The 19,290-nt window shown below is 43.5% G+C and overlaps 1 protein-coding gene across 1 annotated transcript in view; it reads right to left on the reverse strand.

Moving 5' to 3' along the window:
- The window catches only part of HTR2A (5-hydroxytryptamine receptor 2A), a 57,286-nt gene extending 41,544 nt beyond the window's left edge, over window positions 1-15,742 (reverse strand). The window contains exons 1-3 of the mRNA XM_060637182.3: window positions 14,996-15,742; window positions 13,815-14,556; window positions 10,803-11,003 (exon numbers count right to left, since the gene is read on the reverse strand). Of these exons, the coding sequence (XP_060493165.1) occupies window positions 10,803-11,003; window positions 13,815-14,226 (613 nt within the window). The 5' untranslated portion in view covers window positions 14,227-14,556; window positions 14,996-15,742. The remainder of the gene's footprint in view (window positions 1-10,802; window positions 11,004-13,814; window positions 14,557-14,995) is intronic.
- Window positions 15,743-19,290: the final 3,548 nt, after the last annotated feature.

A 19,290-nucleotide genomic window follows, 5' to 3' on the forward strand; every position in this document is an offset into this window, starting at 1 on the left:
ATAACCCATGTAAAGAATGTACACTCATTAGTAATTCACAAATGATGGAGGACAGCAGATGGGATCTGGTTTAGAAAACGCAGAACTTGAAGAAAGGGCCAAACCAGAGCAACTGCAGCGAAGGCCAGCAGGGTTTAGAAGGAACAGCTTGAAGTGCAGAGTCCAAGGAGAGACAGATGAAAGGGGACTGAGGGGCATTGTCAAAGGGCTGAAATCTGAGGGATCTTTGCTCGGTACTACTCACTTGCTCCTCTCATGCCTGTGCTCTGCGTTGAATGGTAAGGTGAGGTTCAAGGTTACCTCAGTGGGTTCTGGTCAGGAAAGGCAGAAGAGATGAAAGTGACTTTGTGTTCTCCGTAGTCCGAACTGCTTGACTTTCACATTGAGAAGGTATTTACATATTACTTGAGTATATTATTAAAGCCTTCCAGATACGGGAAATGAGAAAGGCTTTGGTGACCTTGGGAACAATGAAAAGGAGGGCGGCCAAAGCTGGATGGTGCTTTGAGGGTGAACAATGTGACAAGACAGAACAAGCAAGGGTGGAATTGTTAAGGAGCTAAATCAGAGAGGATGGGGAGGAGTGGAAGACACTTTGGGGAAGGACAGGAAGTAGAGACAAAGTACAGAAGAACATGGATGGTCCTAGAATGCCTATTTGGAAATTGGAAATGGGAAGTAGAAGTAGGGAAAGGGGGAATTGGGCTTGATGGCCTTTTCTTAGAGGAGGATGGGATAAGGTTATCTATATGGAGAATGAATGTCTGAGGTTGAGAAAACTTAAATAGGAAAAGACTTGAAAGATCCACTAGGGACAAACCAAAGCACTGACCAGAGTGAGGGTCCAGGCAAAGTTGGAAACCAGGGATCTATGGTGCCATGAAATTCAGTGGGTTACTTTCTCCAAAAGCTCTTGGTTACGTGGGTGCAGCAACAGTGAGGGCTGGTGGTCTGAGTGATCCAGGGTTGGAGTTTTGTTGGGCCAACGAAGAAGCAGGTACTAGGACATGAAGGGGGCTGGTGATAACCTATCAATCAGATGATCTACCATAGTCTCTGACTGGAGGCTTCCTACCATCTACCCCAGAAGGAATGGTTAGATGTGGAAAAAGTAAAAGCCTCCATAACCTGAAGTTTCCTGACACAGCCCATGGGCATGGAGGGGCAGTAAATGGATGCTAGTCCTCTGCTTTAAATGGCCAGAAGTGGGGTGCTTGGGTGACTCAGTCACCCAAGGCAGAGCAGCTCTTAATTTCAGCTCAGGTCATGATGTCACAGTTTACGGGATCAAGTCCCATGTCGGCCTCCATGCTTGGGATCTTCCCCCCTGCTCTAGGCCACTCGCACCACGTGCACACGCTAAGTAAAACTTAAAAAATGGTCAGAGGCAACAAAAGTCTGAGTCCTGTCCCTCCTTTCCTTCCTCATTTTCCTTGAGGGAGTGCTAAAAAGAGCAACAAAGTCCATAAGCAGGCCACAGCAGCAGACAAAGTATAAGCCCTTCTTCTTTACCACCAAAATCAGTTGTTAATGTTCTCACCAGTTTCCAGTAACCCTGGAGAGTATATGCTAAGTGCCATTTTATTGAGCATATTGTCCCATAGCTATGGCTGAGTCTGCCATGCAGAAAGAAGTCAGCTGTCAGTCTGGCAGATTTTGAGCTGCGTGGACCATTAAATGGCTTCCTATCCATGGGCGAGCATCCTGGAGGACAATCAAGGACATGTCCTCCAAAAGCCTAGCCTTTCTGTGGTGTTCCTGAGTATGAGAAGCGCTGGTCAGCAGGGAAGAGGTCCCTAAATTCTGCACCTGTGGGCAGAAAAGGAAAGGACTGTGGAACTCAAGGGATAAGAGAAAGGTGGGTTGAGTGGGTAGAGGCCCTGCGGGGGCTGGCCACTTGGCAGCTTGTCTGGCACTGTGCTCCTCTTGGGAAGGACAGCCATCTGTGTGTGGCAGTGAGCATCCCTGTTCATGGACACTGGCCCACTCACCTGCAGGCTGAGGTGGTGCCCAGAGCTCCTGGATTAAGACAATGCAGGATGGCAGAGGCAAAAAAAAAAAAAAAAAAAAAAAAAAAAGTTTGGGGGGGGCAGTTTCACTTCACCCAGGAGATGAAATGACTGCAGAAACCAACGGGAAGGAAGATGTAGATTAATTCATCAGGTTTGCCTTTGTGTCCTGGTGGGTGCTAGCCTACATTGTGATCTCCCAGCAGTGGGAGACAGAACAGGTGACCCATTGGCTTCCTGTCCTGGTTGCTTGAGTCTCTGGACCCCACTTCCTGGGCTGACTCCTGGCAGTAAGGGAGCTGGGCATAAACCCGTCAGATTCCAGAGGAAAGAATCCCAGGCAGACTCCTTAGATACTTGGTTTCAGGCAGCGGAGCTGGGAATTGGCCCCAGCATAAAGGCCAGCAGAACACTGGTGTTGAGCTCATTTGATTCAGTTAATTCAGTTTGTATTTTGCAACTTTTTTTTTTCCCCCAGAAGATAGGATCTGATAGAAAAATGAAGCATAGTTCAGTACTGTTTCTCTTGGACCTATGTGCATATGGCTTTTTAAAATGCCAAATGCTAGAATTTTAGATAGTTATATTTGTTTATATATGTTCAGTTCATTCCATATTGAATTGGAGTCTGCTTACAAAAACACAGAAAAGTAGAAAAGACCCAAAAGATACACAAGTATACCACCCAAAAGTTCTAGAAAGTTGATTAAGCTAAATGCAATTTCAGTAAAAGTATTTTTTTCCCCCCTGGAGCTAGATGTGATTTCTAAAACTCAAAGCAAGTGAAAATGGTCATGGAAAGTCTGAAAGGATGAGGGAGTTGATATAAGATAATAAATGCTATTATGTATTCTTAATCCAAAATACACCTTGGGTAAAAGAACAAACAGATGAACAAAACAAGTCCAGAAATAAACCCAAATACATATATGGGAACTCAGATTATGATAAAGTGGCATGTCAAATAAGGGGAAAAAAGGCATAAGTAGCAATGTAGAAAGAATAAAATTGCAGGTTAAATTCTCTAAATGGCTCAAAGACTTAATCTTCCATTACTTTTATTGATTTTTATATTGTTAATAACTTAGAAAGGCAATTTTAGTAACTCAAAATTCAGAAGACCTAAAGAAGAAAAGAACATACCCAAAAACAAAAATCCCTGTGGTAAAAACCACCAATGTCAAGTGACCAGTAGTAACGTACTGGGAATACATAGATCAATCCTGAAAAGAAACAAAATGCTAATCCCGATAACTTGTTAGGAAAAAAACCCAAGAACCTTACAGAAAGGTTTACATGTTGTAACACTTAAAACACAAACACTATATTGACTCAGTCCCTAAATGTCAGGACATAGGTACTATTACTGTCATCGTGCTTGGGGAACCTACAGAGAGGTTAGTAAACTTGCTCTGTCACAGAGATTAGGAGTGACAGATAGCGATACTCCAGGCTTTTACCTTATAACCCAGATCTGTGACCGACCGACCATACCGAACAAGATAGAAAATTGTCTAAAGATACTCAAAGTCCTATACAAAATATTAAGGCTACACCGAGATACTTCCACTGTCCCTCAGTTTCTTTATCAATCTGCACTAAGAAGGTAAATTTTTGACTTGCTGGAAGGCAAGAGGTTGTACCTAGTGGCCGAGGCATTTAATTTGAGGATTTCTGCCTGCTGTCAGTTTGTGAAAACACAGGTTCTGAATACATGTGACACAGCTGGCCTTTCTCCTACTATAAAAGTAGTAATGTAGAGAATACATATTCAGGCATAGCCTTGAGGAGGGAGGCAAAAAATCTTTCTTTTTGGACCCGTGATACTAAAAAATGATTCCATGAGCTGCAAATAGATTTCTGAAATGCAAGAAAAAATTTACATAGGTGTCTTTGCCTGTCACGTGAATGACTGTGAAAAAGAGTCTATTTCACTTTTTCCATCTAACTTAGACTTGTTAAAGACAGTTGGGGAATAAAGTATTTTCTCTTGTTACATGACATTAGCAAGGCAATCATTGAGGGGAAAGGGTTTGCTTATTTTATACATTGTAGCGAAGTCATGGTTGCCTCTGATCATGGGAATTGGGTTTATGAAGGGATGATGAAATCCAAAGAACCCTGGGATCATTCTTAATCTAATGCCTCAATCTTTTCTGTCATCAATTCTTGACTCAAAGAAGCTCACAAATAGAAAGTGCAATTGATTTGTAATTACGTTCATTTGCCTCAGAATTGGATGAAAGCCTTGGCAATGGCAAAATGACCAAGCTTGGTAGCAGTAAGCAGGGGAGGCAGCAGCAAATCTCAGAAACGCCAAGTGCAGGAGAAAACGAGCTATCTAGGCTGTGGTCCCCAAGGTTTGCCGTATGCTAGATTCAAGCCAACTTGGAAGGTCCGCCACCGTCTCCATGAAGCCTCTCCCATGCCACAGGTGGAAATGTTTCATTCTTGATCATCAGAACAATATTTGGGACAAAACTATACGGAAGAATACAAGGGAAAATACAATAATCCTGCCATTTTTTCTCCCTAATTTCACCTTGTTGGCAAATGTGAAGTCCTCAGATTCTCCTTGCTAATAGATCTCCATAAATTCCTACTTTACCAGCAGGGGCTCATATCGTCCACACCATGCTGAAATCTTTTTTCACTTAGAACCATGGCCAGTTTTCCAGTTGAATATCCAATAACCCCACCTCTGTATTCTTAAGAGCTACAAAATGTTCTGTAATTAGGATAAAAACAATACAACAAACCATAATCCAACCTTCTTTTCTGCTACTTCCCAAGACTGTTGCACCTCTTAATATTGTAGGCATAGATTCTTACATCTACTTTGGTTTTTCTGTAGAACAGATGATCTGAAGTAGGTAAAATTCTAATAACTTTGGCTAGACTGTCCAAGAGCGATTCATATTCACACAAATGTGAGTACACATGGAAACACCTAGTGTGGTGCCCTACTCATTTTAACTTTGAGACAGGTGAACAATGGTAATGCATTGTTTTAAGTTACAGTTCCATGACTGTTATAGAAGCTAAGCATTTTCCAGTCGATTTATTGTCCTTTTTTCCCCAGCATTTATCGTCCATTTTGTTCCTGTTCCTGTTTATATTTTTCCTAGTTTTTTTTTTATGGGTTGTCTTTTTGTTTTTCAAAATGTAGGTACTTACTGTAGGTTGGAAATGTCAACCCTTGGTCTCTTCATATACACAAATTTTTCTTTTGACTGTTCATATTGATTTTTTAGCCATAAAATTTTTTCTCAGGTAGTCAGGTATGTCTGGATATTGACAGTTTGTGCATTTTTTGACTTAAAAAGCTATTTCACTACTAAGTTCTTTTAAAGTTATGGAAAAGTCTGTGATTTTTGGCCTCAGGGTGAACGAGGAAATGAAACAACCTTAGAAGGATTATTTATGATATATTAATAGAAATATCAGTGAAATGATTTGGGATAATGAAAGGAATGGAAAAACCAGCTAATCCAAACTGCTGGGATGGGTGAAGGAAATGAAGGCCTTGTACAATTGAGTAAACCTGAGAAATAGGGAAAATGAGCTACTACAAAGGAAAGCATGTGAAATAGAAGAATAAAATTGTCAATTGTGACAGTAACATAGGCTGAATTTCTTCCTCAAAAGGCAGAGGTAGGCAGATGGTGTGTTAAACACAAGTTGTGAAAATATAAAAGGAACAACGACAAAAATGAGAGGAGAAAAGATGCACTGGACAATTTCAAATGAGGAAAAGGTATGGTAATAGTTTGAAATAAAGCAGAACTCAAGGCCCAAAGCCTTGTCTCAGGAGTTAGGGAGATCAAAAATTGGAGTTAGGGCTACCAAGGCAGCCAGGATTTCAGGAATTAAGATTCAGGAGTGAAGGGAGCACAAAGAATGTATTAACGTGATCCACTTCTGCCAAGTAGTCATATACCAGTTAGTTAGAGGGATAGACTGAGAGGCTGAGTAGTTGAAGAGTCAGCAGCAGTCCTTAAAGTGCTGAGAAGATAGGTGATCAGAGTTGCGCAAAATGGAAAACGCTTGAGGCTTTCATTTGAGGTCATGAAGGACTATACCCTTAGGTATAAGGGTAAACTAAAAATAAGTGCTTATGAAGTGAGACTAAAATAAACTCAATCCCTGATTGGATTAAGGAGATTATTGTAACTGCCTGCTGAAGCTAAAGAACCCCTATCAAGAGAGAATATTCACAATTTTTCTCAGTGTCCAGTATTAAAGAAATTACCAGGCATACTAAGAGCCAAAGGGAAAAAAGATCCCAGAAAATAGAAATCCCCAGGTAACTCAGCTATATAGACACCTGTGATTCAGTATTTAAGAAAACTGTTAAAAACATGGAGAATTATTCCAGAGAACTAAATACATACAAAAAGAATTTGTTGGAAATATCAAAACTAAAAACACAGTGAACTATTAAGGCTATAATACGTAGGTTGAACAGCAAATTAGAAGTAGCTGGAGAGAGGATTAATAATCCAGAAGAAAATGCAGTAAAACTGCCCAGACTAAAGACTTAAAGATGAAAAGTAGAAAAGTTGAGTCCTAACCATGAAAGTTCCACCATCCATGAAACTGGAGCCCAAGAAATGTGTTGGGGGGAGAGAATGTGGCAGAAGCAGTATTTGAAAAGACAATGGCCAATAGTGTTGCTAAATTAACAAAAGACACTGAGTAACCAACACAAGAATAGATAAAAGGACCAAGCAGGACAAAACCAAAGCTAAACCTCATGTATGCCCATCATAGTAAAATTGCTAAGATACAAAGAAAAAATCCCAAAGCAGCAAAGGGTAGCAAGAGATATGGTGGTTTCTAAGGAACACCGCTAAGTCAGACAGCTGAGTTCTCACAATCAAACAAAATCCTAAAAGCTAGAATTTGAGAATGCCACTTTTAAGTTGCTGGAAAACTAGAAACTTGGAATTATTGACTGGGCAAAAATCCTGCTTAAAAAACAGCAAAATAAAGGTGTTGAGAATAATAAACTGAAAGAAAATTACATACTTATACTTAGGCTAAAAGAAATTCCTCAGAAGTAAGGAATATGAAGGCCAGCAGAATCATGGAAATGACCAAAGTAATGAACAGCAACAGAAATGGTTAGTATATGGGAAGTAGGGAGAAGAACACTTAAGTCCTAGGGGTTTTAAAAGGATTCTTAAAATTAGGAAATAGGAAAAAATAATAGGAAATCTAGGGGTATGTGGGTTAAACTATTCCAAAGGTTTTCCACTATCCAACAAATACTAAGGTAATTTGTGTTGTACTCTTTTAGGTAAAAAATGAATATTAAATCACTAAAAGGATTTAAAAGAAATAACAAGCTTATAAAGGGAATGTTGAATGAATAATTCTTGATGAGGCCACTGAAGCAAGGTTAGAAACCAGAATATAGAATAAATGTGATAGGGGTGCCTGGGTGGCTCAGTTGGTTGCGCGTCCAACTTTGGCTCAGGTCATAATCTCATGGTTCGTGAGTTCGGTCCCTGCATCGGGCTCTGTGCTGACAGCTCGGAGCCTGGAGCCTGCTTCCGATTCTGTCTCCCTCTCTCTCTGCCCTTCCCCCACACATGCTCTGTCTGTCTCTGCCTCTCAAAAATAAAGAAAACTAATAAAAAAAATTTTTAGAATAAATGTGAAGATACAAAGAAAAATAACTGGGTAAATTTAAACCCAAATACTGCATATATGGGTTACACGAAATATAAATGGAGTAAATACTCCAATTAAAAGGTAAAGATTGGATTACAAAGAAAACTATTTGCTGCTTAAAAGCAATATACTTTATTAAATCAAAAAAGTAACAGTAGTAAGATGGAATAAGATAGATCCAGAGTATGATAACCAAAAGGGAACTGGCATAGCTATACTAAGATCAGTTGACTTTGATGTTAAGGCAAGAATTGCATTTAATAATAATCAGTATGAAAGAAAATTTTAACTTTGTAATTACTAACCCAAGGCAAGGTAGAAAATGTAAATAACCACTGAAGAAAGGTTAGGGTTGCAATTAAAGATAACATTTGAAAAGGTAGCAGGAAGAGAGATTTAGAATTAAATTCTATATAACTTTTGAAGAATGTTCCTACTTAAATAAAGACCATGGTGGAAGGGGGGAGTAATACCCCAAATTTACTTACTGGAGCTAGAAAAATAATCTAAGAAAAACTCACTAACAAGGTCCTCCAAAAACAATTTCATTTAGGAATGTATTGCAGGAATGCAAGGGCAGTTCAAATTCAAATCTAGGAAGAAAACAAGATACCAGTTTTTTCCCTTCAGTTTATTGATCTATCAATAGATGCTGAAAAGGCTATGTTCATTGGTACAAGAACCCTATGACCCAGTAATTGTGCTACGAGGCATTTATCCAAGGGATACAGGTGTGCTGTTTCGAAGGACACATGCACCCCCATGTTTATAGCAGCAATATCAATAATAGCCAAAGTATGGAAAGAGCCCAAATGTCCATCGATGGATGAATGGATAAAGAAGATGTGGTATATATATACAATGGAGTATTTCTTGGCAATCAAAAAGAAATGAAATCTTGCCATTTGCAACTACGTGGATGGAACTGGAGGGTATGATGCTAAGTGAAATTAGTCAAAGAACCCGTTATTTTGTATACACAAAATTCCATCTCAACTAAGTATCTAAATATAAAATAGAAATGGAAACACAAGAAAATTCAGAATAGTTAGGCTAAGCTCCTTTGGGTTCTTAAGAATTTTTTTCCCCAACTGTCCTCTACTCAGCCTTACATCTCAGACCTGTGATATAGAGCCTAGGTAAACTCCATTTTTGTCTTCTTACCTGCCTTCCCCCACCACCTTGTTGGAGGTCTTCAAATACATAACTTGGTCCATTCAGTGCTAAGCACATAGTAGCTATGCTGTAAGCATGGCTTCATTGATGATGACCCCTACTAGCACTCCCACAACCTTTGCAGCCTGCCTTCCTCCTGGAGTGATGGCTGAATGGAGTGACGTCGTCCTGTGCAACCTCTCTGCACTTGATTTCCTGTAAGGTGCTTTACACGCTGCCCGGTTGGTAGTCTTTGCTCAGAAACAGCCCTTACTTCTAGGGCTATTGAGCTTGACTAAGATGGGGCAAGGGCTGTTAGTACAGCAGAAGGTAAAAGATGGGTAGTGCTCCTAGTGTCTGTCTCACCAATGGGACAGTGTACAAGGGTAAAACTTGACTATAGCATGGTTTACTTCATTTGCATTATTGCCTACTTTTGCTAATTACCTCTTGCTATTTGTTTCGGTCCTCCTCAACCCTAGTTGTACTCTTAGAATCACCCTCCCATAGAAGAATTAAATCACAATGCTCCCCAGGGGTGCATCTGGGATTGAGAGTCACTAGTCTTTCTCTTGAAAGAGAATGAGTCTAAGATTGCATAGATGCAGAAACAACAAACTTTGGTAAAGCAAATATGGTTTTATAAAGAAGGTGGTCATTCGGCAGTAAGTGCAGGGCTTGGTGCCAGAAGGTTGGGAGTCCCAGTCCCGCCATTAGTTGGAGAGCTGATCCGGCAAGCCCACAAGACCTTTCATTGCTCTGGCTCCCTAATTGATCAAATAAGCTTAATGAGATCTATCTAGTTCAAACTGCAATAGGAAATTTAAAATGGAAAATAGAAGACTCTACACAACTTAAAAAATCATGCAGATTGTTAGCATTTCCATCATAATTTGGCACTGTCCTATGTGCTAGCTGTGGGAGTCCTTTTGGCTAGCTGTGCAGGAGTCTTTTCACTTGTTGAACCCTAGTTCCCTCATCCATAAGATGGAGTTACCTATTCTGCAGAGGAATCTGTAGCAGCAAGGCAAACAATAGGAACTGAAAAAAAAACCCATCCTCGTGTTAGCTATGAACTAGGATTTCTATTACACGCTATGGGGTAGACTCAAGCCTGCTGTCAAATCCCATAGTCTCTCATGTTAGTAGATGCTGGTACCCATGTGACCATAAGCAGGTGCAGTGTTATTGCCTGTAAAGTTCTGCAGCTTTAAAGCAAACCCCGGGGGAATCTGGTTATAAACCAAGTCTGCTGAGGTGACAGGTGCAACTGACTTAGTTACCTGGGAGCTGCCCCTCTGGCTTCCATTACCCGGGTTTTCCTGTTTGCTGGGTGTGTGACAGAACATCAATCCTGGTGAGCGGTGAATGTGTATGATCAACATAAGGGGGTTGAGATCTTCTGGGGGTGTGGTGACATAACAGGACCAGGGTTTACAGAGGCATGAGGCAGGCAGAAACGTCTTGACCCTGAGCAAGTACTGCCTCTGCAAGTCTTCTGTCCTCTGCCTCTGAGTTACAGAATCCAGCACCTTTCCCCAGTCTCCAGAAGCTGTGTGTTGTTCAGCGTGGGGATCTGTAGTCTTAAACTGACCACAGTCTGGTGATGACAAATGCTGAGGTCTCCGGGGGAATTGTAGAGAACTGAGTTTGAAAGTGTGAGATGGGGAAAAAGCATCTGGAAGTGGCTTTGGCACAGTTAGGTCTAATTTTGGCGCCGTAGGTATGTATGGTCTTAACTGTGAAAGCTTGACACTGTCAGCCAGTGACGTTAATAGACTTTGCTTCCTAAAGCAAACCTGATAATGACTACATTATACCTTCTCTCGCAAAAACAGCAGCAAAAAACACCCAGAGATTCAGGGTGTCAGGTTTCAGGGCAACAAAACAGGACCAGTCCCTCTGGAAGGTGTGACCTGTCCTTTCAAATGAGACCCTGAAATCCTGTACCCAACTTACCCACTGATATGGTCCAAACAGCAATTATTTTCAGGAATGCCTTAGTTCTGGAGTTGAATCGGCTGTGATGGATGGGATTCTGGATGGCAACGTAGCGATCCAGCGAGATGGCACAGAGGTGCATGATGGAGGCCGTGGAGAAGAGCACGTCCAGGTAGATCCAGACAGCACAGAGTTTGCTAGGTAGAGGCCACCGATAGCCTGTGATGCAGAAGGTTAGCGTTAGTAAGGGACCTCAGGCCTCTTGGTGGGTGGCACCTACCGTGCCGGAAGGGTTTCCATTCCGGGGAAAGGCACCGGTGCTGGCAAAGGGCAATACCACAGATTTTCAATATATTAAAAAGCCTTAAAAAATTGTGTTTACAATAAGCCCATACTAGCTGAGGAACACAAGGTTTGGAAATTTCTTGTGGCTGCAGTTAGGCCAGGGTGTTGTGCTTAATGTGGGTTGTCTTCAGGGTTTCTCTTGATCTATCTCCTCTGCCTAACGGAATCAACCTTTATTGTCTTTAATGAGCTAGCAGCCTCGATGTATTTTGAGCCCCTCTATTGAAGCTCCTCTTGTAGTGCACTGCCTTCAGTTCACCTCTTACACATGTTGTAGGTTCCCGGAGGTTCGACCCACCTGCGAATCACTAGAACCCCTCAGTCTTCCACAGTGATTGCATTTGGTGGTCTTCCAATAAATGCTATTGGTGTGAATGAATAAATGATTAAAAGGTCCAGATGGACAATATTTTTATTTGGAAAGACAAAGTAATTACATAATATTTGGGGATGTTTAACTCCAGTTTGGGACCTGCCTGTGGGTACGGGAAACCTGCAGAAAAGCATGGTGTTCTTGCCCTGACCATTGTTTCAGGGAAGTGGCTCTCAAACTTGAGGGAGCCTCAGAATTTCCTAGATGGGGTCTTAAAATGGTACTGCCGGACCCCACCTGGAGGTCCTGATGATGTGAATCTGCAGTGGGGCAGAAGAGTCATTTCTAACAAGTCACCAGGTGGTGCTGCTGGTCGAAGGATCACATTTGGGCAGCAGCTGCTGCCGGCAGTGGTTGTCAGCCCCCGCTGCACTTTGCAATCAGCTTGGAGAGCTTTTCTCTAGGGTCCCCGGGGCCTAGGGGTGTGGGTGGAGGTGGCCCCCAACAAAGTGTTGCAAATCTGTCCCTGATGATTCCAATACGAGGAGCTCTGCGGGAGGAGGGTCCATAAGGCATATTTGAAGTGCCCTGTCTTTGTTGGAGAGGGGTTCAAACAGGTTAACCTGTATTAGTTTTGATAGCTGTGTAAGCAGTGATGTTGCATCTGTGTGCTTGTGAAAAGGCAAGTCCTCAAGATTGCCTTTCTTTGCGATATTCCAGACTGACAAAGCTGAATGAACTACATTCGCAAACAGACTCTGTGAAAATGCCATCACCTATATTTAGGAAAGTAAAGGGTGCAGGATACCAGCCTGACATAATGCTTTTCACTCTGATTATTTGGAGGGGGAAAAAACCAACAACGAAAACCTAAAACAGGAGCGTCTTCATTTGCAGTGCCTGGAGGGAAGCCCCGCTCCGTCTGGTCGGAACTGATGTTGGCCTCTGGAGTTTGCTCTGCAGGGAGGAGGCAGTTGGGGCGGGCCTAGTCTGGTTTCCGAGGCAAGGATAGGGAGGGAGCATTTCCTCACCCTGCGGTGATGGGTTCGGGGAGAGGTCCAACTCCTGCTGGAACAGGCTGCACGCGGAGTGGCCGCCGCCAGGGGGCGCAGTTGGATCCCGAGCCGGAGGCCCTGGCCAGGTCCTAGCTTCTTAACCCAGCTGGCGGGTGCCTGCCCCCCACCTGCCACTGGGGGTCACCCCCCACCCCCCGCCACTGGGGTCACCCCCCCCCCCCCCCCCCCACGCGCTGTGGTTTTGGTTCCCTGACAGAACCTCTGGGAGTCGTGCGCAACTCCCGGAGTTCGCCTTCTAAGGGGGTGGGGTTTGAGGAAGCCAGAACCTTTGCAGCCTGTCTGGGAAATGACTGCGAATTTAACGAAATCATCCCGGTGTGACATTTGAGTGGCCAAAAGGAGGCTGGCCTTGCAAGGAAGCATTATCGACCCTGTGCAAACCGGCGCCTGCTCTGCGTTGCCCATCTCCCTCCTCCTCCAGACTCGGCGCTGGGGTGATACATATATAGCCCCTAAGACCTGGCCAGAAAAATCCCCTCTTACACTGACCATAATGTATTTCCAGCTCTGAGTGACTGTGTGCCTATGTCAGTCTAAATATTGTTTTAAAGAGAAATCCGGCTGTATTACTCCTGACTTGGAAACCTCACATTCTGCTTTCCGCTGAAGCCGTCCCAGTGTTTGCTGACTTGCTAAGAGGTCTGACTCTTTGAAACTGTTGGAGACAGCAGGATTAATGTCTTCCCGTTTGTTTTCTACCCTCCAAACCAGACGGGAGGAGTTGGTGTGGCTGTGTTTTTAAAGAGCGGACGGCATAATTCAGAGGCACACTTCCAAATTAGCTTCTCTGGGTAGGAACAACTGACAACTGGAGTAATTCATTTATTCTAAAGGAGAATCTGCATATTTTAACCTCACACTCGCTGCACCACTGAGATTGTCTCTGCACATATTCTAAGGCAACTGGGAAGGTTTTACCACTCCATTAGAAGTGCTGAAAACTGTGACAAAGATACCACTGTGTTTTGTCCCGGAGGCTGGAATACTTGGGAATCTACAGAAGTGAAAATCAAGGGGATTCAGAAGGACAGATTACTGCTTTATGACTTCTTTGGGGGCATTTAAAATTACTAGATGAAATGTACGTGTCCCAAAGCCCCAAACTCTCCAATAATAGGTTGTCAGATCGTGTAATATGTGAAAGTTCACTTTAAATTTAACGAGTTTGACACCGTAGACCCTTGACTATAAATAAACCCTGGTGTTGAGTTTGTCCCTTGAGCCCCAGCTCATCTGCTCCTCACATGCACATGCTATTTGCAGGGTGGGTATAGCTGGGAAACTAACGCCACTCACCATATAGGATGGTTAACATGGACACGGGCATGACAAGGAAACCCAGCAGCATATCAGCTATGGCAAGTGACATCAGGAAATAGTTGGTGGCGTTCTGCAGCTTTTTCTCTAGGGACACTGCCATGATGACGAGTATGTTTCCAGCAATGGTTAGAATAATCACTACAGCTGTCAACAAAGCAGACCAGTTTTTTTCCTGGAGATGAAGTAAGGAGAAGCAGGGTGGTGAGAGGCAGCCCTCACAGGAAAGGTTGGTTCGATTTTCCGAGTCCACTGTCCAGTTAAATGCATCTGAAGTGTTAGCTTCTCCGTTGTTAAAGTCATTATCGTAGAGCCTTGTGTCGTCATGTAATTGCACGAAGGAGTTTGTAGTGGAGCTCAAGGAAGCATTTTCTTCAAAAAGAACATCCATTGCTAAGCCGGAATTTGTAGCAGCTGAAGTAAAGGAAAACTAACAAGTCAGAGCCTCAGCCCGCCATTCATCTTTCTGTCCTCACGCTCTGTCACACGGAAGCTGGTGTACATGCTGGGCTCCTTGGGGTTGCCTTTTTTCCCCTCATGATCACAATGGTTGTTGAGGAACTGCAGTGGCTTCTTCTGTTTCTTTCCTTCACAATGTTAGGGGAGTCTTGTTGGTTGCATTTTTTTTTTTTTTTGCCTTCAAAGCAAGGTCAAAAAAGCAGAATGAACTTTTTAACAGAGGTTGCAGAGTTTTGAGGATTCAGGAAGAAACGAGGTGATCCTGGCCAGAAAAGAAAAGTTTGGTGATTACCAGGAATCTCCCTGAGCTCTATCTCATTCTGTTGGTTATGTTGATCACACTAGTTTAGCCACAGCAGTATTAAAATAGCATGCAGTCCAAAACAGTGGGGCGGGAGGCATTCTACATTAAGAAAATCCATTAAAAATACATCCAGTGTTAATCCCATAGTAATTGAATCTAGTTGGGGTTATAGTTCTAAGTCTGAGGCTGAATGTCGGGAATTTCCCAGCTGCTGTCGGGAATTTCCATTTGCATTATTCTTAGTTAATAAAAGAAGGAAAAAAAAAAAGTCTTAAGCAAAGATCAGACAACTTTCCACGCTAGCAATTCTCATGGAAATGGTAACATTTTGGCCAAGCACGATTTCAAGCCAGAAAGAAATTGCACGGCAGTAAAATACAGCAGCATGAGAACTTACATTTGTCTTCAGGGTCCCCACGTTAGACATACTTTGCTGTTCTGTGACTTGCCGCATCTCTCATGGTAATTAAGCGAGCATAGAGTCCCTTCTTGAGCATCGACCAGCATAATAGGATAGTAATTTGATTTCTGTTTTGCTGACTTCAAAAACTGCATGCACGAGTAGAACCACTTCCAGCGCTGCGCGGTCTGTGTTTGCTGGCTCTGCCCCCACTCAGCTGGGTTACTCCCTCCCTGTGCGGCTTGCCTGAGCCAGGCACACGTTGAGAGATCATTCATGAGCCCCTCTCAAAGTCGCACAAAAGAAATCCCGCAGGAAAGTAGGGAGAGCTGCCTGTGCCCAGGGATTCGTGGTTTCCACGGGAATGGACCAGCTCTCCGGCTGCCTTGTTCACTTCACCAGACCTCCCTCTATCTGCATGTCATAAACTGCAAGGTAGCAACAGCCAGGGAGGGCGGACCAAAGAGGCTTTTTTTTTTTTTTTTTCTTTTTCTCTTGTTTCTCCTTTTTGCTACATGTTAACACTGGGAAGTTTTCTGTTGTTAGAAACGAGAGAAATCGCCTTCTGTACAGATGGCTAAAGCAGGTAAGCTGCTCTGTGGTGTTTTTAGGGTGAAGAGCTAACATAAATAAGGCTAGAAAATGGCATATCCCGGGAGCGCTGTAAGCATGCCATGCTTCCGTCCAGAGCCCGTAAGTGCTTATGCCCGAAGCGCAGTTACTGACGTCAGTGACTTGGGCTCAGAGTGGCCAAGCACCTCTTGGGCGATACTCAAACTGTTTGTAGCATTTTTAGTTCTTAAAAGCATAACACCATTCAACTAACTTACTTTGTCCAGACTTGTACCGCCTAGAAGTAATTAAAAATCTCACATGTGGAAGACAGAGTTAGTTTCTCAGAGAATTGTGAAGGCCTCCTGCCTTCCTTGTAAACCAAACAAAAAAGCGCCTTCTATAGTTTCTAAAGAAAGCAGCTATATGGCAGACGCAGAAGCGTATATATGCATACACACGCTATCTGCTTATTTTTACAGAAGAAAACAGGAGTCTTTGCTGAATAGCACAGTTTTCTCGGTTTCTGTCCATTGTCTTCACATTGTTTCTGGACACATTCCATCATTTGAGTCCCTTCAACATGTCTTGGGACAAACCTGTACCTTCTTAGCAGATGGTTTCTCTCAGCTCTTGACTTAGACATTCAGCTGCCTGACTCCCTTCGTCTGTGCCCTAGAAGACCTTGACTCTGCACCTTTCTCCCTACCCCGTGCCCACTTCTTGGTGCTTATCTCCACCCATTCTCTTAGTCACAGAATCAGCATCTCTTCAGACAGCTGGCTGTTAGCAAGACTCTTCGTTTGTTCTCACTGCCAGAACTTTGTCCACAATGCCACTTGGGTGGACTCCGATGTCCTATCCTCCGGCCCATGCCCTACAAGCTTGCTGGGCTGGAGCGTCTCCTTAGTGGGAATTTTCCCTTTCTGCCACCCTCCTCCCCCTCTGCGTTCCTCAGAGAAGGAGGGGGGTGATGCTGGGCACCTAGAGCAGGCAGCGGAGAGCCTGGGCTCTGGGTCATGACTCCTTGGTTTTGAATCCCAGCTCCTTGATTCAAACAGCAGAGCCCTGGACAATCCAGCTGTCCTCCTGGAGACTCCGTATCTTCCCTTGTAAAAATGGGATAATTGTAGTACCTCCCTCAAGGTGGCAATGAAACTAAAAGGAGGTCATGCATATAAATAATTAACCCAACATGCTTAAAGGATGTTGTTAATGTCAGTGGCTCCTATTAATACTAGTGTTGACTTTATTAAAACGAAATTGACCTCACTCCCAATCAACTTGTGCTTCCATTCGTTCAGTCTCTCCCTTGTGAGGCACAACTCCGGTCTCTTCTGCCCCCACCGTTCCCACTTCCCGGGCCTGGATTCCTGTTTTCTTCTCCAGGCAGCCTGAGTGCGAGTGAACTTGCAGGTTTGATCCTTTTGAAGCATTTGTACTTGCAGTTCCCTGTGTCTGGAATGCTCCCCACCCCCCTCCTAGTATCCATCTGGCAAATTCCTACTCCATTGTCAAGGCTCAGTTCCAGAGGTAAGTCCTCTGAATCCCACTCTTAACACTCACTACCTGTGTGACCTTGAGAAGCTGCTTCATCTTTGTGCCTGAATTGCCTCATCTGTAAATGGGGAAAAATAGTATCTACCTTAGATAACTGATGTCAGAGTTAAAATGTACCAGGCATGGGGTACCTGGGTGGCTCAGTCCGTTGAGCATCCGATTCCTGATTTGGGCTCATGTCGTGACCTCTCAGTTCATGAGTTTGACGCTGCATTGGCTCTGTGCTGATGGTAAGGAGCCTGCTTGGGATTCTCTCTCCCTCTCTCTGCCCCCTCCCCCTGCCCCCTCCCCTAGATGTGTACGTATGCATGCTTGTGCGCGTGCACTCTTGCTCTCTCTAAACAAACAAAAAAATCACCAGACACGTGTAAACTTAAGAGCTCTGTAAAGGCTAGTTGTTGGCTTACGGTTAGCAAGCTTTCCATGGCTCTCCTCCCATATGTAGGCCCCTTCAGCTTTCTATTTTATCAGGTCTCACATTGCATGTAGGCAAAGACTAGGTTTGTCTTGTTGATGGCTGTACACATAGTGCTTAGATTTGTTTGTTGAAAGAAACGTGTGACTGATAAACACCTGTTCACATGTCTGTCTTTATTAAATGGTGAACTTCTTACCTACCTTCAAGGCTAAGCGTGGTATCTCCCGCTGAATTTTGAAAGAATAAATGAATTGACAGCCTGTATTAAAAAGCAGAATCAGGGGGAAATGAAGAATCTCTAGTTCCTTTTTCATTACTTTGTCCAATGAGATACTAATTTAATCTTACTCAAGAAGGCAAAGACAAGTGTGACTGAAAAATACTTTGTTACAAAATTAAAGCTTTCTGATGATACGTTTTGTTTTATGGATTACTGTGTTTTTCTTGGGGAAATCTGATCTCAGGCTTCATGTCTTCACGAATAGGTAGGTTTGCAATCCTGGCAAAGCCAGTCCATGAATTTCTTGGTGTACAGTTTATATTGCAAAATAATTGTCAGTAGCCTTTGGGGTTATTCGCAACTGTATGAATACTTGTGCAAAACTCAGAGCCTTGGCTACTGTGCTTAAGCAGAGCTTGTGTATTAATAGGGTGGGAGTGAGATTTGGTAGGAATGGTTTCTTAAAGGTCAGACACTGTTGAGTTGGGAAGAGGGGTGTAGGTTGGCTGCTATGGTGAACACTGATGTGCAGCCTGGCTTCTCCTTCAGAGGTACTCGTTTTCCCTGTTGCTGGAAGTGTTGATAACTGATGGCTCTCAGTGGATTCTCGTTGTGAAAATTAACCTCCACCAAAGAGGCCATTTTGCCCATAGTCCTGCCTCTCCCCTGGGGTCTGCTGTGAGGCTACAAAAGTCTGGCTCCCTTGCCTCGGGACTGGACGATGCTGAGGGACCATCCTGCTATACCAGAGCCTCCATGGCATCTGCTGAGGGACTACACCATAGTTAATCTCCTCCCTCTCCCTTGTCCTGCCTCCCTCGCTGCCCTGCAGATACAGATCTGGAGCTCTAGGCATTCCTTCTCTTGCACACCAGTGTGTCTCTTGCACACAAGTGTGGCTTCCTAGGGAACCTAAAGCTTATATTTAAAAAATAAAAAAAAATTTTTTTTGCGGGGCGCCTGGGTGGCTCAGTCGGTTGAGCGGCCGACTTCGGCTCAGGTCATGATCTCACGGTCTGTGAGTTCAAGCCCCACGTCGGGCTCTGTGCTGACAGCTCGGAGCCTGGAGTCTGTTTCCGATTCTGTGTCTCCCTCTCTCTGACCCTCCCCTGTTCATGCTCTGTCTCTCTCTGTCTCAAAAATAAATAAACAATAAACAGAAAAATTAAAAAATAAATAAAAAATAAAAAAAAATTTTAACGTTTATTTATTTTTGAGAGAGACGGAGTGAGCAGGGGAAGGGCAAAGAGAGGGAGGGAGACACAGAATCCAATGCAGGCTCCAGGCTCTACACTGTCAGCACAGAGCCTGACATGGGGCTGAACTCACGAACCTCGAGACCAGACCTCAGCCCAAATTGGCCGCTTAACTGACTGAGCCACCTAGGCACCCCCTTAAGGCCTATATTTTTTTCTAATACTTATTTATATTTTTTAGTCATCCCATTTTATTATTTTAAATATAATTTATTGTCAGATTCGCTTACATACAACACCCAGTGCTCATCCCAGTAAGTGCTGTCCTCTATGCCCATCATGGGTA

The sequence above is a fragment of the Panthera onca genome, chromosome A1 (genome assembly GCF_046562875.1).
Source record: "Panthera onca isolate mPanOnc1 chromosome A1, mPanOnc1 haplotype 2, whole genome shotgun sequence".
NCBI lineage: Eukaryota > Metazoa > Chordata > Mammalia > Carnivora > Felidae > Panthera > Panthera onca.